The sequence below is a fragment of the Nicotiana tabacum genome, chromosome 16, assembly GCF_000715075.1.
Source record: "Nicotiana tabacum cultivar K326 chromosome 16, ASM71507v2, whole genome shotgun sequence".
Classification (NCBI taxonomy): domain Eukaryota; kingdom Viridiplantae; phylum Streptophyta; class Magnoliopsida; order Solanales; family Solanaceae; genus Nicotiana; species Nicotiana tabacum.
In genome coordinates, this window is record NC_134095.1 from 3466862 (window position 1) to 3489163 (window position 22302).

Sequence of the window (22302 nt, forward strand, 5' to 3'; positions counted from 1 at the left end):
TAAATAATTAATTAAAAGATTTAATTATTTGATTTTTAATATAAAAATAATTTATTCTATGTTGATTCGGATGTTAATATTAGCTTATCTCTTGTTTTGAATATTTAACTTAATTATAATTTTATCCACCATAAATTTTATTTTCAAAGAGTAAAAGATTGAAATGACATTTCACTTTTAGATCTTTATATATGTAGAATCATTAGTGGTATTGACTTTTACCTACTATTTTTTTCTCTTTCTCACACATTTATATTCTTAAATATTTTCTTAGTTGTTGTTTAATAATTGGGTAATTTTTAATATTCCATGAAAAATTGATAAAAAAAATTATTTGAGTAGGAACATAATTCAAATATAATATAAAATATATTATTGTGGGGTATATTTTTTTCTCAATTTCAACTCTTTATGCAGTCCATTTAATATTATTTTTTTTGGTATTGGATATTATGGAGTGGTAATGTATCGCCAATACAGAGGATTCTAATGAAATTGATTTTATTAAACCTTCCTACACATTTTTAATAAGAAACTAATAGACAAATTTTGTTAATTTAAAAATCTTAAATATTAAAAATTAGCAAAGAACATATTATAGCCCAAAAAATAAGTTATTGCATTTATGCCCTTTCCCTATGAGTTCTTCCATTTACTATTTTAGGGCTATTTTAGTATATTAATATTGTGTTTATACTTTTATAATAATATAGGCTCTCCTTTTTTCTAAATGGATTTGGACAATATAATACATTCTCAAATTAAATTAGTAATAGGATATTATAATACGTCTTCAAATTAAATTAGTAACAGAAATTTTTAAGAAATATATACTAAAAGTAAATGTATATCTTTTTCTAAATGGATTTGGACAGTATATATTCTCAAATTAAATTAATAATAGGACAATATAATACGTTTTTAAATTAAATTTGCAATAGAATTTTTTTAAGAAGTATATTCTAAAAGTAATAGGATTACATGGCTAAAAGTTTTAGGATTATACTAATAGGATTCCTAAAGGTAATCATATATAATTTCAAACGTGTATTATGTAAATTTTAGTTGATTAAAAATCTAAATTATTAGGTGGGCTTGACACGAAGTCCCATAAAAGCAAGAATCTTAAGCAGTCGACTCTAAATAGAAATACTTACAATAACCAAATAGTAACAAATTTGAATTTTTTTTATTTGTGAAGATAGAAAAGATTTTTCCTTGGATTATATAAGAATAATTTGATAAGAACGATATTATGTTTCTTATAATTCTTTCACCCAATTTGTTTTGGGTGAATAAAAGAAATGAATAACATATTTAGTCCCGGTAGGATTGAAAGTTTATAGAAGTTAATTCTTAATATAACATGGGCACCGTATCTGGTTACATAATGTAGAGAATTTTAGTTGATTTCAAGTCCTATTATTATTAAAACTTTAAAGATTACAATTTTATCCAATATTAATAATATTTTTAAGGCTATTACATGACTAAAGATATTACTTGTTTAATTTTATATGAATTAGACAAATGGAAAGTAATTATACTAATAGGATTCCAAAAGGTAATCATGTAGGATTCCTAACGTGTAATATTTATATCCTAAAACTAATTGGATTATAAGGCAAATATCTAGAATAATTCCGATTATGTCCTTTTATTCTGAGTTATTATGCTTAACATATAAGGTTATTTTTATAAACCGACATTGTATTTATGCTTTTATAATAATAATATATATATTGTCACGACCCGGATTTCCCACCATCGGGAGTCGTGATAGCGCCTACTCGTAGAAGCTAGGCAAGCCACGAAATTTAAAATTTTTAACTCCTTCACTTTAGTCCTTTTAACAATTTGTAATAACAGGTGATCAATATTTAAATAGTAGCGAAAGACAAAAATATGCGGAAGACTTAGACTAATATAATACCAAAATCAGTACGAAAATATCAACATATGTCTCTACCCAGAAACCAGTGTCATAATATTCACGGACTGTCTATGAATACTACATACAGATGTCTGAAGAAAAGAAATACAATTACAAATAAAAACAGAACATATAAGTAGATAGAAGAGACGTCGGGTCTGCGGACTCCTGCAGGATTACCTCGGGGTCTCTGTTGACTGAAGGCTAGCTCCCCAAGTGCTATTGTCCCAGTGTTGCTCCGGTATCTGCACAGAGTGCATAGTGTAGTATCAGCACAACCGACCTCATGTGCTGGTAAGTGCCTAACCTAAGCCCGGCAAGGTAGTGACAAGGCTAGGACCAGACTTCAGATAACCTGTGCAATTACATAATATACGGCGGAAAATAAAAAGGAATAAGCAGTTTAAATGGGAGGGGGTACATGCTTCGGGGAACATATCAAATCCAACATAAATAAAGAGAAATATGAGAGAAACAACTCAAAATCTATAACAACTAATAATAACACTATTGCGGCGCGCAACCCGATCCAATATATATCTAACATAGTTGTGGCGTGCAACCCGATCCCATATATATAACATTGTTGCGGCGTGCAACCCGATCCAATATATTTAACATTGTTGCGGCGTGCAACCCGATCCAATATATATAGCATTGTTGCGGCGTGCAACCCGATCCAATATATATAGCATCGTTGTGGCGTGCAACCCGATCCAATATATATAGCATTGTTGGGGTGTGCAACCTGATCCAATATATATAATATTGTTGCGGCATGCAACCCGATCCAATATATTTATATACCTTAAACTCAATCGTACCACGAGTCCCGGCAAGGGATCAACAATAAACTACACTATCCCGGCAAGGGAATTCAACAGTGAAGTATATACGTCCCGGCAAGGGAGAATCAGCTATAACCAATATCAACTCAATCCTTACTCATCTCAGCTAACACCAATACACAACCTTAATTAATTTCCACATAAATAAACTAAAGCCTTACTCAACATCGAGAATCACCGATCAGAACATCCGTAGAATCAATCAAGAACATAACACATATCAATTTAAGACTCACGGTTATGCTCGACACCAACGTATAGATACTCGTCACCATGTCTATACGTCGTACTCAACAAGAAGCAATTAACAAATAGGACACAACTCCTAATCCCTCAAGCTAAGGTTAGACCAAACACTTACCTCGATGCCACGAACACAATTCACGATTCAATTATAGCTTTACCCCTTGATTTCATCGCCAATTCGCTCGTATTTAGTCACAAGTTACTTAATTACATCAATAAACGCCAAATGAATCAATTTGAATACATAAAAATGAGTTTTCCAAAATTTTGCCCAAAAAGTCAAAAATCACCTTCGGGCCCACATGGTCAAAACTCGAGGGTCGAACCAAAACCTGATTACCCATTCCCCCATGAACTCAAATAAATAATTTATTTTGAAATCGGACCTCAAATCAAGGTCCAAATCCCTAATTTTTGAAAAACTAGGTTCTACCCAAAACCCAATTTCCCCCATGAAAATCATTGATTTTTGAGTTGAAATCATGTTAAAAGATGTTAAGGAGTGAAGAAAATGAGTTAGAATTCACTTACCAACGTTTTGAAGAAGAAAGGTTATTTGAAAAATTGCCTCTTATGTTTTTGGAGTTTTGAAAAATGAAAATAACTAAAAATCCCATTTTAATATACCCCTCTCAGACCCCCTGTGCGGACCGCATAAAATGGAGTGTGGCCGCACAGCTCACCAGGTTGACTGTAGTGATATGTTCTAGTATTTTGGCGATAACGTTCTCTACAGATATCCAAATTGTGATTTCTTTACCTTTCTGGAAACTAGACACGAAGGACTATAGATGTCATTGTTAAATCATCTCAAAATTCTTTGTAGATCAAAAGATATAGGTCTCCGAAGTCGGACTAGTGAAATGTTCCTCACCGCGGACCGCACAGAATCTAGTGCGGCCGCAAAGCCCTCACTGCGGTACGCACAAAATCTAGTGCGGCCGCACAAGCCCCTCCGTTGCAGCATTCCTTTTTGTGCGGACCGCACTGGTCGGTTCAGAGGCCTTCCACCTCTCTGAACCTGCAACACCTATGTTTTTAAGCCTAAGACATCCCAGAACCTACCCGAAACTCACCCGAGCCCTCCGAACTCCAAACCAAGTGTGCATACTAACTCAAAAATATCATATGGACCTACTCGTGCGATCACATCATCAAAATAACATGTAAAATCATGAATTAAACCTCAAAACTCAACATTTTCATCAAGAACTCTCAAAGTTCATAACTCTTCAACCGGAAGTCCAACTCACGTCAAATAAACTTCGTTTTTCAACAAATTTCACATTTATCTTTCAAATACTATAACAAGTTTGTACTGGGCTTCGGAACTAAAATACGGTCCCGATAACAATGGTTTCAAACATTAATTCTTTTCTTTATTTCTTAGATAATTCAGTAAAATAATTTCTTTCAAAAATTAATTTCTAAGGCTTGGAACCTCGGAATTCATTTTCGGGCACATCCCAAGTCCCATATTTTACTGCGGACCTCTCGGGATCGTCAGAACACGGATCTGGGTCCGTTTACTCAAAATGTTGACCAAAGTCAACCATAATCAAATTTTTAACTCTAGAATTTCTATTTCTCTTATTTTCACATAGAAGGCTTTTTGGATATAGGTCCGGACCACGCACGCAAATCAAGGTGGGGAAAATGGAGGTTTTTAGGCCTCAGGACACTGAATGCACTTGCAACACAAGTGATGACCTTTTGGGTCATCACATTCTCCACCTCTAAAACAACTGTTCGTCCTCGAACGGACATAAGAAGGAAGTACCTGAGTCAGGAAAAAGATGGGGATAACGGCTCCGCATATCAGACTCGGACTCCCTGGTCGATGCCTTAGTGGGCTGACCTCTCCACTGAACACGAACAGAAGGAAAACTCTTCGATCTCAATTGACGAACCTGCCGGTCTAAAATAGCTACCGGCTCCTCCTCATAAGACAAGTCCTTGTCCAACTGGACAGTGCTGAAATCTAACATGTGGGATGGATCACCGTGATACTTCTGAAGCATGGACACATGAAACACTAGATGCACGGCTGATAAACTCGGCGGCAATGCAAGTTTATAATCCACCTCTCTTACTCGATCAAGAACCTCAAACGGGCCAATGAACCTAGGGCTAAGCTTGCCCTTCTTCCCAAATCTCATCATGCCCTTCATAGGCGATACTCGAAGCAATACCCGCTCACCGACCATGAATGTCAAATCTCGAACCTTGCAGTCGGCATAACTCTTTTGCCTGGACGGAGCTGTACGAAGCCTATCCTGAATAATCCTGACCTTGTCCAAGGCATCCTGAACCAGATCCGTACCCAACAACCGAGCCTCTCCCGGCTCAAACCATCCAACTGGAGACCAACACCGCCTACCATATAAAGCCTCATACAAAGCCATCTGAATACTCGGCCAGTAGTTGTTATTGTAGGCAAACTCTGCTAAGGGCAAAAACTGATCCCACGAGCCTCCAAAGTCAATGACACAAGCTCGGAGCATATCCTCCAAAATATGAATAGTCCGCTCGGACTGCCCGTCCGTCTGAGGATGAAACGCTGTGCTCAACTCAACCCACGTGCCTAACTCTCGCTAAACTGCTCTTCAGAAACGTGAGGTAAACTGCATACCTCGGTCCGAAATGATAGACCCGGGCATACCATGAAGACGAAAAATCTCCCGGATATAGATCTCAACTAACCTCTCGGATGAATAGTAGACTGCCATAGGAATGAAATGCGCTGACTTGGTCAGCCTATCAACAATAACCCACACTGCATCGAACTTCCTCTAAGTCCATGGGAGTCCAACAACGAAGTCCATAGTGATCCGCTCCCACTTCCACTTAGGAAGCTCAATCCTCTAAAATAGACTACCAGGCCTCTAATGCTCGTACTTAGCCTACTGACAATTCAAACACCGAGCCACATATGCAACGATATCCTTCTTCATTCTCCGCCACCAATAATGCTGCTGCAAATCCTGATACATCTTACGCCCGGATAAATAATGTACCTGGAACTATGGGCCTTCTCTAAAATCAACTCTTGGAGCCCATCCATATTAGGCACACAAACTCGACCCTGCAATCTCAAAACTCCATCATCACCTAAGGTAACCTGCTTGGCACCTCCGTGCTGCACCATGTCTCTAAGGACACACAAATGGGGATCATCATACTTCCGATCACGGATACGCTCCAATAAAGAAGAACGAGCGATCGTACAAGCCAACACACGACTGGGCTCAGAAACATCCAACCTCATGAACTGATTGGCCAAAGCTTGAACATTCAAAGCAAGCGGTCTCTCACCGACCGGAATATAAGCAAGACTGTCCATACTTGCTCACTTCCTACTCAAAGCATAGGCCACCACATTGGCCTTTCCCGGATGATATAAGATGGTGATATCATAATCTTTTAACAACTCCAACCACCTCCTCTACCTCAAATTCAACTCTTTTTGTTTGAACAAATACTGAAGACTTTTGTGATCTGTGAACACCTCACATGCCACGCTATACAGATAATGCCTCCAAATCTTCAACGCGTGAATAATGGCTGCCAACTCCAAATCATGAACCGGATAGTTCTTCTCATGAATCTTCAACTGCCGCGAAGCATAGGCAATGACCTTGTCATCCTACATCAATACTGCACCAAGTCCAATGCGAAATGCATCACAATAAACTGTATAAGGCCTTAAACCTATGGGTAAAACCAACACCGGTGTCGTAGTCAGAGCTGTCTTGAGATTCTGAAAGCTCGCCTCACACTCATCTGTCCATCTGAACGGGGCACCCTTCTGGGTCAACCTGATCATCGGGGATGCGATAGATGAAAACCCCTCAATGAACCGACGATAGTATCCTGCTAATCCTAAGAAACTCCGAATCTCTATAGCTGATGCTGGTCTAGGCCAGTTCTTGACTGCCTCAATCTTCTACGGATCAACCTGAATACCCTCCACTGATACAACATGACCCAAAAATGCAACTGAACTCAACCAGAACTCACACTTCGAGAACTTAGCATATAACTGATTATCCCTCAAGGCCTGAAGAACCATTCTAAGATACTGCTCGTGCTCGTCCCGGCTATGGGAATATATCAAAATATCATCAATGAAAACTATCACGAACGAATCCAAGTAACGCCTGAACACTCGGTTCATCAAATCCATAAAAGTTGTTGGGGCATTTGTCAACCTGAATGACATCACCAAGAACTTATAATGCCCATACCGAGTGCGAAAAGCTATCTTAGGGACATCGGATTCCCTAATCCTCAACTGATGATAGCCAGATCTCAAGTCAATCTTAGAAAATACCTTGGCACCCTGAAGCTGATCAAACAAATCATCAATCCTCGGCAATGGATACTTATTCTTGATTATAACCTTGTTCAACTGCCGGTAATCAATATGCATTCTCATCGACCCATCCTTCTTCTTAACAAACAACACTGGCGCACCCCAAGGCGAAACATTAGGTCTAATGAAACCCTTCTCAAGCAAGTCTTGCAACTGTTCCTTCAACTGTTTTAACTCCGGCGTGGCCATACGATACGGCGGAATAGAAATAGGCTGAGTACTCGGTGCCAAATCAATGCAAAAGTTAATATCCCTGTCGGGTGGCATACCCAGCAGGTCTGAAGGGAAAACCTCAGGAAACTCACGAACAACAAGCACAGAATCAATAGAAGGGACTTCAGCACTAGAATCACGAACATATGCCAAATAGGTCAAACACCCCTTCTCGACCATACGCTGAGCCTTCACATACGAGATAACATCGCGGGTGGAATGACCAGGAGTCCCTCTTCACTCTAAATGAGGCAAACCCGGTAAAGCTAAGGTCACAGTCTTGGCATGACAGTCCAAGATAGCGTGGTAAGGTGATAACCAGTCCATTCCCAATATAACATCGAAATCTACCATGTCCAGAAGCAAAAAATCTACACGAGTCTCAAGACCCTCAATCACAACTATACATGAATGATGGACTCGATCTACCACAATGGAATCACCCACCAGCGTAGACATATAAACAGGATAGAATCACTAGGCATAACCAAATATGGTGCAAAATAAGAGGACATATATGAGTACGTAGACCCTGGATCAAATAACACTGAAGCATCTCTATCACAAACCAGAACCGTACCTGTAATAACTGCATCTGAAGCCTCAGCCTCGGGCCTGGATGGAAGGGCATAACATCGAGGCTGGGCCCTACCACTCTGGACTACATCTTTGGGATGGCCTACAGTTGGCTGGCCTCCACCTCTAGCGGTCTGAGCTCCACATCTAAATCCTCTAACTCTACCTTTAACACCTTTACCCCCACCTCTAGCTGGTTGGGTGGGCTGTGGAACACCTGGTGCTTGAACCATAGCACGGGGACCTTGCTGTTGCAATTGAGTACCCACCAATCTTAGACAAGCCCTCCTGAAATGACCATACTCACCACACTCATAGCATCCACCTGAGTGTTGTGGCTGAGGGAACTGAGACTGACCCTAGCGACCTGAATGACCACCCCGAAAACTCTAGAGCGACGGTGCACTGATAGGATCTAGTGGTGCACTGTAGAACTGCTGATCAGAATACTGCATCTGAGGACCACAGATACCTGAAGCACCGTGAGAAACCTAAAGTGCTGACTGGAGAGGCCTAGGAGGATGGCCTCTACCATATGAATCTCTACCTCCAGACGAGGTACCACTGAATCTGCCTGAATGACGAGGCCTTTTTCCGACCCATGACCACCTCCCTGTGACAGAACCATCTCAATTCTATGGGCCATATTGGCCGCCTCCTAAAAAGTAATCTCACTCCTAGCCTACCTAGCCATCTGAAGACAAAGCGGTTGAATAAGACCGTCAATAAACCTCCTCACCCTCTCTCTCTATCGGTAGGAAGTATGACAAGAGCATGGCGAGACAAGTCGATGAATCTGGTCTCATACTGGGTAACCGTCATGGAACCCTGCTGGAGACGCTCAAACTGCCTCCGATAGGCCTCTCTCTATAATGGGGAGAAACTTCTCCAGAAATAGTTGTACAAACTGCTCCCAAGCCAAGGCTGGTGATCCGGCTGGTCTAGACAAGCAATAATCTCTCCACCAAGTCTTGGCGGATCCAGACAAGTGAAATGTAGCAAAATCGACCCCATTGGTATCAACAATCCCCATGTTCCTAAGAACTTCATAACAGTTGTCTAGACAATCCTCGGGATCCTCAGTAGATGCACCGCTGAAAGTAGTAGTGAAGAGCTTGGTGAACCTATCCAGCCTTCAAAAAGCATCGACAGACATAGCTGCTCCATCATCGATCTGAGACACCACACCCGGCTGAACTGCTCCAGAGTGCGAGTAGCAGGAGTGCGAGTAGCAGGAGTCTGGGCTCCTCCTCCAGCCTAAGAGACAGCTGGTGCTACAGGTAGCAAGCCTACCCGGGTGACACTCTCCATAAGGTCCACTAGTCAGACCAGAGCATCCTGAAAACTGGGGTGGCAATAAACCCCTATAGGACCTGAGTTGGGGGCCGGAACCTCATCATCAAAATCAACCTGAGGCTCCGCCACTAGTGCTGCTGCTCGAGGCTGAGCTCTGCCCCTACCTCGGCCTCTAGCACGGCCTCGACCATGCCCTTTGCCCCTCGTGGGAGCTGCTGCTGGGGGCTCGGGCTTCTGAGCGGTGGATGAGGAAACGCGTGTTCTCTTCATCTGCGAAAGAACAGAGTAGAAATTCAATTAGCATTGAGAAACGACACCGCACTACAAGAAAGAACAAATGTGAAGTTTTCCTAACTCTGTAGCCTCTGGGGATAAATACAGACGTCTCCGTACCGATCCCTTAGACTCTACTAAGCTTGTTTGTGAATTGTGAGACCTAAGTAACCTAGAGCTCTGATACCAACTTGTCACGACCCGGATTTTCCACCATCGGGAGTCGTGATTGCGCCTACTCGTAGAAGCTAGGAAAGCCACGAAATTTAGAAATTTTAACTCCTTTATTTTAGTCCTTTTTAACAATTTGTAATAATAGATGATCAATATTTAAATAATAGCGGAAGACTTAGACTAATATAATACCAAAATCAGTACGAAAATATCAACATACGTCTCTACCCAGAAACCGGTGTCACAATATTCACGGACTGTCTATGAATACTACATACAGATGTCTGAATAAAAGAAATACAATCTGTCTCGGATACAAATGAAAACAGAACATATAAGTAGATAGAAGAGACGACGGGCCTGCGGACGCCTGCAGGACTACCTCGGGGTCTCTGTGGACTGAAGGATGGCTCCCCAAGTGCTATAGTCCCAGTACTGCTCCGGTATCTGCACAGAGTGCAGAGTGTAGTATCATCACAACCGACCCCATGTGCTGGTAAGTGTCTGGCCTAACCTCGGCGAGGTAATGAAGAGGCTAGGACCAGACTCCAGATAAACCAGTGCAATTACATAATATACGGCAGAAAATAAACAGGAATAAGCAGTTTAAATGGGGGGTACATGCTTCGGGGAACATATCAAATCCAACAGAAATAAAGAGAAATATAAGAGAAACAGCTCAAAATCTACAACAAGTAATAATAACGTTGTTGCGGCGCGCAACCTGATCCAATATATATCTAACATAGTTGCGGTGTGAAACCCGATCCAATATATATAACATTATTGCGGTGTGCAACCCGATCCAATATATATAACATTGTTGTGGCGTGCAACCCGATCCAATATATATAGCATTGTTGCGGCATGCAATCCGATCCAATATATATAGCATTGTTGCGGCGTGCAGCCTGGTCCAATATATATAATATTGTTGCGGCGTGCAACCCGATCCAATATATTTATATACCTTAAACTCAATCGTACCATGAGTCCCGGTAGGGGATCAACAATAAACTACACTATCCTGGCAAGAGAATTCAACAGTGAAGTATATACGTCCCGGCAAGGGAGAATCAGCTATAACCAATCTCAACTCAATCCCTACTCATCTCAGCTAACACCAATACTCAACCTTAATTAATTTCCACGTAAATAAACTAAAGCCTTGCTCAACATCGAGAATCACCAGTCAGAACATCCGTAGAATCATTCAAGAACATAACACATATCAATTTAAGACTCACGGTCATGCTCGACACCAACGTATAAATACTCGTCACCATGCCTATACGTCGTACTCAACAAGAAGCAATTAACAAATAGGACACAACTCCTAATCCCTCAAGCTAAGGTTAGACCAAACAATTACCTCGATGCCACGAACACAATTCACGATTCAATTATAGCTTTAGTCCTTTATTCCACCGCCAATTCGCTCGTATCTAGTCACAAGTTACTTAATTACATCAATAAACGTCAAATGAATCAATTTGAATGCATAAAAATGAGTTTTCCAAAGTTTAGCCCAAAAAGTTAAAAATTACCCCCGGACCCACATGGTCAAAACGCAAGGGACGAACCAAAACCCGATTACCCATTCCTCCACGAACTCAAATATATAATTTGTTTTGAAATCGGACCTCAAATCGAGGTCCAAATCCCCAATTCTTTCAAAAACCTAGGTTCTTCCCAAAACACCCAATTTCCCCTATGAAAATCATTGATTTTGAGTTGAAATCATGTTAAAAGATGTTAAGGAGTGAAGAAAATGAGTTAGAAATCACTTACCAACGTTTTGGAAAAGAAAAGTTATTTGAAAAATTGCCTCTTATGTTTTTTGGGTTTTGAAAAATGAAAAATAACAGAAAATTCCGTTTTAATATACCCCTCTCAGAACCCTTGTGCGGACCACACAAAATGGAGTGCGGCTGCACAACTCACCAGGTTGACTGCAGTGACATGTTCTAGCATTTTGGCCATAACTCTCTCTACAGATATCCAAATTGTGATTTCTTTCCCTTTCTGGAAACTAGACACGAAAGGCTAAAACTTTCGTTTTTGAATCATCTCAAAATTCTTTGTAGATCAAAAGATATAGGTTTCCGAAGTCGGGCCAGTGAAATGTTCCTCACCGCGGACCGCACAGAATCTAGTGCAGCTGCAAAGCCCTCGCCGCGCTCCGCACAAAATCTAGTGCGGCCACACAAGCCCCTCTGCGGCAGCATTCCTCTTTTGCGGACTGCACTGGTCTTTTCAGAGGACTTCCACCTCTCTGAACCTACAACAGCTATGTTTTTAAGCCTACAACATCCCGGAACCTACCCGAAACGCACCTGAGCCCTCGGAACTCCTAACCAAGTGTGCATACTAACTCAAAAACATCATATGGAGCTACTCGTGCAATCGCATCATCAAAATAACATGTAAAATCATGAATTAAACCTCAAAACTCAACATTTTCATCAAGAACTCTCAAAGTTCACAACTCTTCAACCAGAAGTCCAACTCACGTCAAATAAACTCCATTTTCACCAAATTTTACAGTTATCTTTCAAATACTATAACAAGTTTGTACCGGGCTCCAGAACCAAAATACAGGCCTAATAACAATGGTTTCAAACATTAATTCTTTTCTTTATTTCTTAGATAATTCAGTAAAACAATTTCTTTCAAAAATTGATTTCTAAGGCTTGGGACCTCGGAATTCATTTCCGGGCATACGCCCAAGTCCCATATTTAACTGCGGACCTCCCGGGATCGTCAGAACACGGATCCGGGTCCGTTTGCTCAAAATATTGACCAAAGTCAACCATAATCAAATTTTTAAATCTAGAATTTCTATTTCTCTTATTTTCACATAGAAGGCTTTCCGGATATAGGTCCGAACAACGCACGCAAATCAAGGTGGGGAAAAAGGGAGGTTTTTAATCCTCGGGACACTGAATACACTTGCAACACAAGTGATGACCTTTCATCACATATATAGAGAGAATAGATAGATAAATATATAAAACAGAAAGAATGAGCTAAGATATTAAAATGCAAAAGAAAGTGAAAGAAATGTAAATAACGTTAACAAGTAAAATTTCGCTCCCCTGCAAATTCCGTTAAAAGTACATATCAGGCACGCACCCAACTTGCCTCACAAGTCACACCTTCGCCCCAACATCTGTGATTCTGTTCTGTATTTCCATATCTCTCTCACGTGCCAAAGGGCATGTGAAATCATGCGCCAAAGAAATTTTACTGCAATAACCTTTTTAGCTCAGCGGGAATATTCTAGAAGTTATTTTATTAGTTCGTATGCTCATTTACATGTTTAAAGTACACGCATGCCTTGATGTACATGCTAAAAGAAGGATGTTAACGATCGTTATCTAAAGCTTTAGTAGGTATTGCTATTTGGCAGTAACATTATTCGAAAACATCAGTTCTACAATATCATTTGCTTTTGGGTTACTGTTCGGTGTGTGTTCGATATTTGTATTGGAACTTGATTGAACGTGTTCGATATTAAGGGTAAAACGCTTCCTAATATAAAAAAAAATGCACACTACTAATATTTAATCAGTACTTTATTTTCTGTTGGTAATAAGGCTGTATTGTGGTCCGGGCTTGGCCCGGTCTAGTCGGCCAAACGGGCCAAACGGGCCGGTTCAAACGGGCCTGGGCACTAGTAGTGCAAAAGCCCGTGGTGGGCCGGTTCAACACAAATAGCTCGTGAGCCCGGGACCGTTAAGCCCGGGACCGGCAGACGGGCCTGGGCCGGTTCAACCGGGCCCAACGACTAATTTAAAAAAAAAAATTAAAAAGACAAACGGTCAGATTTTTAAAATCTAGCCGTTGGCCTTCAAAATTTATCCGTTGGCCACTTTAAAAAATAGTCATTTGGCCCCCAAACTTTTTATAATTACATTTTTTCCCAATTCTCAACTATAAATACCCCTCATTCTTTCATTTTTACTCACAAATTCATCAATCTCTCTCATTTCTCAAACTCAAATTGAAGTATTCAAGTCTTCACTCATCTCTCATTTCTCAAACTCAAATTCTTAATTCAAGTTAAATCATGTCCGGTGATTCTACATTGCACCCATTTGTTTTGGAACACTTTAATGTGGTAGAAGAAAATGAAGAAGTTTACATAATAAAGTGCAAGAACTGTGGTTGAATCTGCACTCGTCGTCGAAAGGAGGGCACAGGCTCTTTAAGGAGGCATATAAAGAGTTGTCTTGCGCGTTCTCCAGACATTCGTATTTAAGATTTTAAGTTGATTTGAGACAATTTGTGTTATTTAAAATTATTAGACGTATTATGCTTAATGTTCTAGTTTGTTAGATTAATTTGAAGTATTATGTTGAAGGTATTGAACTTTAATTTGAAGTATTAAATGTAAACTTTAATTTAAACTATATCTATAGCTTATATATATATATATATATATATATATAATACATATAAACTATATATAATATTGTTAAAGCTATATACCCTCCTCAAGCACAAGCTCTGACCACGTTTCAGTTTTATAATCAGAAACAATCTCAATTTTATCAATCCTTACGATTCTAAAACATTTTAACGGTAGATTTATCCTTGAGCTTATTAAGCTCTGACCACATTTCAGTTTTATTATCGAAAACAGTCTCAATTTTATTAGCAAATTTTTTTGATAAATCAATTGGTCTAATATTTAAACTATAAAGTTTCTTATCAAGAAGGTTTGCTAAGTCATCAAGAGATTTGAATTTATAAGTCTGCTATTTTTAATAAACATTTAATTATATAAGACAATATATAATTATATATACACATAATACACTGTTATATATACATATTATACATACTATATATATTTATATAGCTATATATAAACAATTTATAATAGTATATACATATATAGTTTACAAGAAAGTGTCTTAAATTAAAAAAAAATAAAAAAAATAGCCCGAAACGGAAAAGCCCGTTAGGCCCGCGGGCCCGACCCATTTAGCCCCGAACCATGTAGGCTTAGGACCACCGTGGGCCGGTTCCATACATTGGGACCATGAAGCCCGGGACCATTTGGCTCGGGACCGCCAAAGCCCGGCCCACCTAAGCCCAGGCCCGGGCCACAATACAGCCTTAGTTGGTAATCAAACCAAAGAACATTTATACAAGTATAACATAACTTTGAAGAAAGTCATTAAAAGAAAGACAATGTAAACAACAAAAATGTATAGAACAGAAAGAATGAGCTAAGATATTAAAATGAAAAAGGAAAAACGGAAATAAAATGAAATATTCACTATCAAGTGAAAATTCGCTCCACTACGAATTCCGTTAAAGATACAGATCACGCACGCTGCCACCCCTCTCACAACGTCAGCAATTCTGTGTTTCATCTCTCTCAAACCGAAACTTTGATTTTCCCCATTTTGGTTCGAGTCCGGAACCAAAATATGGTTCTTTTGGACTCAAATTACACAAATAGGTGATAAAAAAATAACCTTTTTATATATAGCGTCATAATACCTGGCGCTATATACTAACAGTAACAGTGCCGTTAAGGTATAGCGCCAGGTATTGTGGCGCTATACTGTAAAAGCTGACATGGCCAGGTATAGCACCACAATACCTGGCGCTATATATACAGCACTAATGTATAGCACCAGGTATAGCGAACCTGAAGGAGGTGGGAGAAGAAAAATGAAAAACACAATGGAATTGTGAAGCACAAAAGGATCGAAAAAAAAATATAAACTGGAACTTGGGGAGGTGAAGGCGAAACTGAAAGAGGTAGAAGAAGAAAAAGAACAACTGGAAGAACGATTTAAGTGGTTGGAGCGGAGAATAAATAGCAACCGCGGCTAAACATTGACATATATGTGTTTAGTGTATTTTTCATATTTCATGTATTTTTATTATGTTGGCCTGCTATATTTGTGTTTGTGATTGCGTTTGTACTGTAGTAATGTTTTCCTTGTGTGTTGTACTAAATTTTATTTTAATTGAAGTAGAAGTTAAGTTTAAGTGTTTGTGTTGTACTAACTTTTATTTTATGAAACTATCAAACGAATGGAGAACTAAAAAAAGTAATGCGCATATTCGATTAAATAATATTGTTAATGTATACAAAAATATTATTTATACCACGTCAATGTGTCCCGCATTCGGTGTGTCTCAATGCAACCGCTGGCCTGAGGCGCATCCCCTCCCGCCCGGGTACGCTATCAGGATCATCATCATCAAGTCGTCTCCTTATAGCTGGATGCGGCGCAGGATGACATGTATCGGTGGTGCTGTCAGCTCCAGTAGAAGGCTACATAATAATATGAAACTTAGTATAGAAAACTACATAACAATTCACAACAATTTATATTGTCTTACCATCATCATCTCTAGATCCTGAATGTAGTCATCTGTCGTTGCATCGCATGAAGCCTTAAAAAGGAAATTAATAAAGTTAAAGAAAATAAATAAGTTATAGTTAACACAAATTCAAATTCAATACTAATAAACTCGTACCTGCGCATGTGATGTGGAGCCATAACTCAGTCGGCGCCCACTATAAAAATCTCGGGTCGGTCGATCCTCAACAGTGGTAGACGGGCCTGGGAAGTATCTACCCCAATCCACCCCTTGAATATCCGAGCCTGTGATCAATAACTGACTCGATAGGGTCACCTGCGATGGCACTAGAGAGCGATAAATTCCAAGGCTGTAAGACGGCATGTCCGTCTCATGCATGCCACCTGCCATATCAGCAGCAACATCATCAGCAGGAGCCTCAACGCCCTCTTGCTGGGGACCACCTCCTCTCCGCCCATGACCACGTCGTCCGGCACCACCAGCTCGTCGGGCATCACCAGCTCGTGGGATACTACAGCCTCGCTGGTACGTGGTTGGGTCCATATAATCAGCCTCGTGTGCCAAACGCTGATCCGATCGGGCTCACTGCAGTGTCTGCGCAGCCACATCCATGAATCGACGACTATACTCCTGCATGGCCACAGGATCGTGGACATAACTCTGCATCTGCTACCCCATATGATAGACGGTATGCAATCCAATCGCCTGCACAAAGTAAATAATATAAACTACATATTTGGCACTAAATTATAGCTATATAACTAATAATAATAGAAAACATACCATGGCCTCGTGTCTCCCGGCGTATGGGGCGTACCGACCGTGTGCCTGATGAACTGGATTCCTGATAAAAAGTCGGGAAACAGTGCGGTACCATGCCATATAACGTGGAATAGAAAAGTGCTGCGGAGGTGGGGTCAAGTCCCCTCGCCTGTCCCAGGTACCCAACTGCTCGTTAAGCCATGCCATAAATGTGTCGTCTGCCCTGGACCAATCATCCCTCTCATAATGTAAAGCATGCCATGCAGGCGGAGTCGGTATAAGCTGCGGAAGGCCAAACTGACGAAATACCCGCTCGGAGGCATGATGCTCGACAATATCGAGGGATATGATCGGGACAGAAGCCCTCCAAATATATCGGCCAAACGTGCAATACGCTGGCAGGGTACCTATCACCTCATCGGTGTACGACGTCCAGATGAACTATCAAATAAGAACACAAACCGTTAGTATGCGCATTACTAAGTTAATCTATAACAGGTAAGTTTAGTTAGATATTCACCTGTGCGTTTTCCAGCAGATCCAACACATCCCTGCAGAGGGGGAGATTATGATGGGCATCATACTCTCGTGCAAGAGTACGACGCATAACCCACCTACATGCACTATATTACTAGTCTTTAAGCAAATAAATAATTTAAACCAGATAAAACACAACAAATACATTGTAATCACAAAACATTCACAAAAATACATATAAAGCAATAATAATAATTTATTAACATTTTATTAACAAATAATAACGATTTCACAATTTTTACATATTTTTTTGCAATATTAATATCTTAGTCCGGATAAATATAACATACCAATTTAATCGCAAAAAAAAAAACACAAAACAACATACAACACATTCAAAACAACTAATATGCATTATTTATACGAGTTTGGACATAAACTAAATCGGAATACCTCGATTTATGTTTTTTCGGAAAGTTGAAGATTTGGAACTTTGACTCCGAAACAAGTAACTCACAACAATAGAAGGCTTGGCTATGATGTGGGACCAACAATATCTACTGGATGGTTGGGGGTCCACACGAGCTTTTTGGGACGTTAATGGAGGGGGCGCTATTTTTTTTAAAAACGAAGGGGGTAGTGGGCAGAAACGTGGGGGAAAGGGAAGGGGATCTATTATTTATGTATATTAAACGCGATTCACTACCGCATTTTATATAAAACGCAGTAATGAACCACACTTTATATACTTGTCTTATCAGCTGCCAGGTAAATCACGGTTTGTTACCGCGTTTAACCTTAACGTCCCAAACAGCCGTTAAGATAAAACACGGTTCATAACCGCGTTTTATATAGAAATATAACTTTTTTTACACTCAAAAACGTGTTTTGAGTCCAAAAGAACCACATTTTGGTTTCGGACTCTCAAACACAATACTAACACTGAACGTTGCAGTGTGTGGCAGGTCTACAATCAACAATGTATATGCTCGATCGTCATGACACGTCACGTGAAAAACTCAAGTAAGCTCAAGACTATTACCCCTGAATTATTTTGAATTGGAATATTACCACCCCTAAGAAGTATAGATTGATTAGGTATTTGGTTTGATTGTTACTCGATACCTATACTTGCGGGAGGTAGTAGGTACCCCGTGGAATTAATCGAGGTGCGAGTAAGCTGGTCCGGTCACCATGGTTATAAGAAAAATGATATTTGGTTTGGTTTTTGGATACACACACACACATATATATATACCTCTCAAAAATTTTGTTTTCAGGGAGGGGAAACATTTACAAATTGGGATCAGAGGTAGGTCAGGAGAGAGGAAGAAAGAGAGGCGATGATATGGGACGGGGAAGAGGAAGGGAAAGGAGAATGGGACTCGAAAGACGACGACGAAGGAGAATGGGACTTGGAAGACGAAGACGACGAGGAAGGGGAAGGGGAAGGGGACTTTGAAGAGGAAGAGGACGAGGTCGAGGAAGAGGAGGACGATGGGGACGAGGAGGAAGAACAGTAGCACAAGAGGCCAAGGCATTAAAGCACAAGAGTAAATGGAGGCAGAGGAATATCACAGAGTAAGAAACTTGGGTTAGTTACTAGCAAATGAAAAAGAGAAAGAAATTGCCGTCTTTAGCATTAGTTATCTAGGAGTTTTCAGTAGACTGGTGCATAACTAGTAGTTTGCTCTATTCCTTTATGTAGTTAATCTTAACTATGCATAATTTTGTGGGAGTCTGGTTTTCAGCACTTTAGGCTGAGCATACCTTTAGAGTTCCTGCTTGTGCAGGTCTTATTGACTGGCTTTAATTGCACTTTAGTTGCTTGCAGTTCGATGGATATGAATTCCTGAGTATGATATACAGATACTTTGTTGATGGTTTAGTTTGATGATACTGTGCTTTGGTTCAGAGAAAAAATTAAGTAATTATTTGAATAGTCCCAGAAGTATGCTCTCGGGCACCTTTCCCGAGCCTAACTTTTTCTAGCCTTCCTTTTCCTCAACCACTTTTTTAGGGGGAAAATCCGATAATTTAGAACAGAATTTATTCCAGTCTTCAGTTATTTTCAACAAAGTAATGTTTATTTAGAACATAGAAGAAGATAGAGTTTATTAATGCAGGTTTTAAATCAAATGACATCACAAGTAGATGCTCGGGGGTGGAGAAATGGTTTGATTGGGTTGAACATAGCAGGAATTTAATGAGACAAATTACTATCAGCATTAATGTTTCGCCGATCACAAGTACAACTGTGTCAGACAAAGATCTATGGGGTAGATGCCTTGCCGGAAAATTTCAGGCTTCTTTTCAGGAAACTCCACTTTGAACGATGTCCGGCGATGGGCCTGCAACTCATGGAAATAAGCATGTGGGGTCAATGTGTTTGAGATGAAAGATCATCAATTTCTGTTTGAACTTCCATCAAGGAAGATAGTTGAACATGTCTTGTCTGGCGAATGGAGTTGGAGGAAAACGAAGTGGAAGCTTGAATGGGGGAGCCCTACCAGTGATTGCTGGCCAGATGAAGTTGAAAGAAACTGAGTTGGGGTAAGGTTGCTGGGACTACCTATGAATGTTTGGTCTCAAAAGGTATTCAAAGAAATAGGGGATTGCAGTGGGGGATAGACCGGTGACTACTCTGAAAAATCATCTCCATTGGGCACGCATTAAAGTAAAGGATGATGGTAAAAAAGTTTAATGCGAATGTTATTTCATTAGAAGTCTCACTGTGTTTGTCAAATTAAACAAATGCACAAGCTTATCAGATTTACCAAACAAAGCGGTAGCAAGTTAAAACAGTTTTACATCCAACTTGAGATGACTAAACAACAAGTATCTAGAGTATACCTGCTTAGAGAAGATATTGGTTCAGAACATCATCTTCAGAAATCTTCTATTACCAATAATGAACCTTATAAATCTTTTATCCATGAAGCAGCATGGCCAACCCACTATGGTAGTTTTCTTACATCTTAATAGCATTTAGATTAATCCTCCAACATATGCAATCCAAGCAAATTGAAGCTCACATTTCATTTTCTCTGCAAGCAACAATACATTATGGGGTTTAGCTTCGTCGAACAAAAAAAAAAATCAATGAAGAAAAGAAAGAAAGAAAGAAATAAGAACATGCTGGCTTACATTGTAGAGAAAAATAACATTTCCCAAATTATCTCAACTTGAAATAAGCTCATGTTATTAAATTCAGCAATCAAAGTGAAAATTACATGTAATTCCAAATTATCCCAATGTTCCTCTATGTAAACCTACCCACGTCCAACAAAATTAATCAAATCAGAACCCAACCTCAATTTGTTTCCACTTTTCTGAAACGGATCTTACAGTAAAAGAATCAATTAAAGCACCTGATATGCTAATCAAGCCAAAACCCCAAAGATCTAATCTTTTTGCAGGTCAAAGATCCGATCTTTTTGCAAAATGAAGCTTGCCAAAAATCTGATCTTTTTTGCAGAAGAAGCTTGACAAAGATCCAATCTTTTTGCAAAATGAAGCTTGCCAAAGAATTGATTTTTTTTAATAATAAGATTAGCGAGGGTACAATCAAAATCTATTCTTGTTTACTAACACAAAAGGACGAACCTTGTTTCTGACGAGAATTTCTACAATGAGATTGGGATAGAAAGAGAAAAATAATGTTTTGTTTATTTATTACTGTACTAGTATTTTATAAGTAACTATTACAGAAGAACAAAACAAAAAGGAAAAAAAATCAGTTCGAGGGACAATAGAAAGGAAATAGTACACAATCCCGAATAGAAAGAAAACTTAGGTTAATGACCAAAATGAAAATTTAGGTTATGTTTGGTGAAAGTGCTTCATAAAATATTTGGAAAAGGCAAACAACAAATTTAACACGTGAGGTATAGCTTTAATCCAATTTTTTTGTCCTTGAGTAATTTGATAAAAGCATATTTATAGCCCGTTTAGCCAAACTGTAAAAATCAGCTTATTTTGAATGTGTTTTTTCTCAAAGTGTTTTTCTCAAAAGTAATTTTGGTAAGAAGCAGCTTGTGTTTGGCTAAATAATTTGAAAAGTACTTCTGAGCAGCAATTGGTGTTTCGTCAAGTTTTAAAAAATTGCTTCTAAGTGTATTTTCTCAAAATACTTTTCAAAAAAGTACTTTTGGAGAGAAGCTATTTTTTGTTGTTTCTGCTTCTCCTCAAAAGCACTTTTTTCCTTTCAAAAGCTTGGCCAAACACCTTAATTTTAGAAAAAAAACACTTTTGACTAAAAAAAAAAGTGCTTTTGCCTCAAAAGAAATTTGGCCAAACAGACTATTAACCTTCAGAAAATTTAAACATGTGATTTTACCCCCTAATACACGTCCTTTCTTATTTTGATTTCTTATGACAATTATTCCAAATTATTTATCATATCATATCATATCATCATACTATATTACAAGTATGAAGACCTCAAGGGAAAGTTAAAAGACCAAAATACCCATTAAAAGATGGATGGCCATTTTTCCTTCAATCAAATATTACTCCGATAATGTTATTGTGTGCGTAAATATAATTATACACTGACGTTTTGTTTCTTTCATCCTCCGTATTAATAGCATTTCTATACGTTCTTACATTCTTTACAGCATTATAAATTTTCTTACTTATTACTAATTGTTTGTATCTTTCATCTTCTACTGAAGCAATAACAATGTTCTTGCACAACTTTTCACATTCTTTAAAGTATTCTATAAAAGTGCAAAATAATGTGTCTAAAAATTTATATATAGTAAATTAAAATA

At 39.1% G+C, this 22302-nt stretch overlaps 1 protein-coding gene across 5 annotated transcripts; it reads right to left on the reverse strand.

Moving 5' to 3' along the window:
- Window positions 1-15998: 15998 nt before the first annotated feature.
- LOC107770427 (uncharacterized) lies at window positions 15999-21297 on the reverse strand. Of its 5 annotated transcripts, XM_075232555.1 has the most exons (8): window positions 20899-21297; window positions 20675-20799; window positions 20381-20574; window positions 17571-17673; window positions 17072-17491; window positions 16445-16993; window positions 16307-16360; window positions 15999-16238 (listed from the first exon to the last, which is right to left on the reverse strand). In XM_075232555.1, exons 6-8 carry the CDS (start codon window positions 16829-16831, stop codon window positions 16074-16076), a joined length of 606 nt encoding a protein of 201 aa, XP_075088656.1. In that variant the 5' UTR covers window positions 16832-16993; window positions 17072-17491; window positions 17571-17673; window positions 20381-20574; window positions 20675-20799; window positions 20899-21297; the 3' UTR covers window positions 15999-16073. The 5 variants fall into 5 exon arrangements, with proteins under 5 accessions (XP_075088656.1, XP_075088657.1, XP_075088654.1 ...); XM_075232556.1 differs by lacking the exon at window positions 20675-20799 and having other exon boundaries at window positions 21134-21297; XM_075232553.1 differs by lacking the exon at window positions 20675-20799.
- Window positions 21298-22302: the final 1005 nt, after the last annotated feature.

Coding starts and splice junctions, on each gene's coding strand:
- LOC107770427 (XM_075232556.1), bottom strand. CDS start 16,831: ATGGACCCAACCACGTACCAGCGAGGCTGTAGTATCCCACGAGCTGGT. Junction 16,361..16,444: donor GCTCCACATCACATGCGCAG/GTACGAGTTTAT, acceptor TTCCTTTTTAAG/GCTTCATGCGATGCAACGAC. Junction 16,239..16,306: donor AGGATCTAGAGATGATGATG/GTAAGACAATAT, acceptor ATTATTATGTAG/CCTTCTACTGGAGCTGACAG.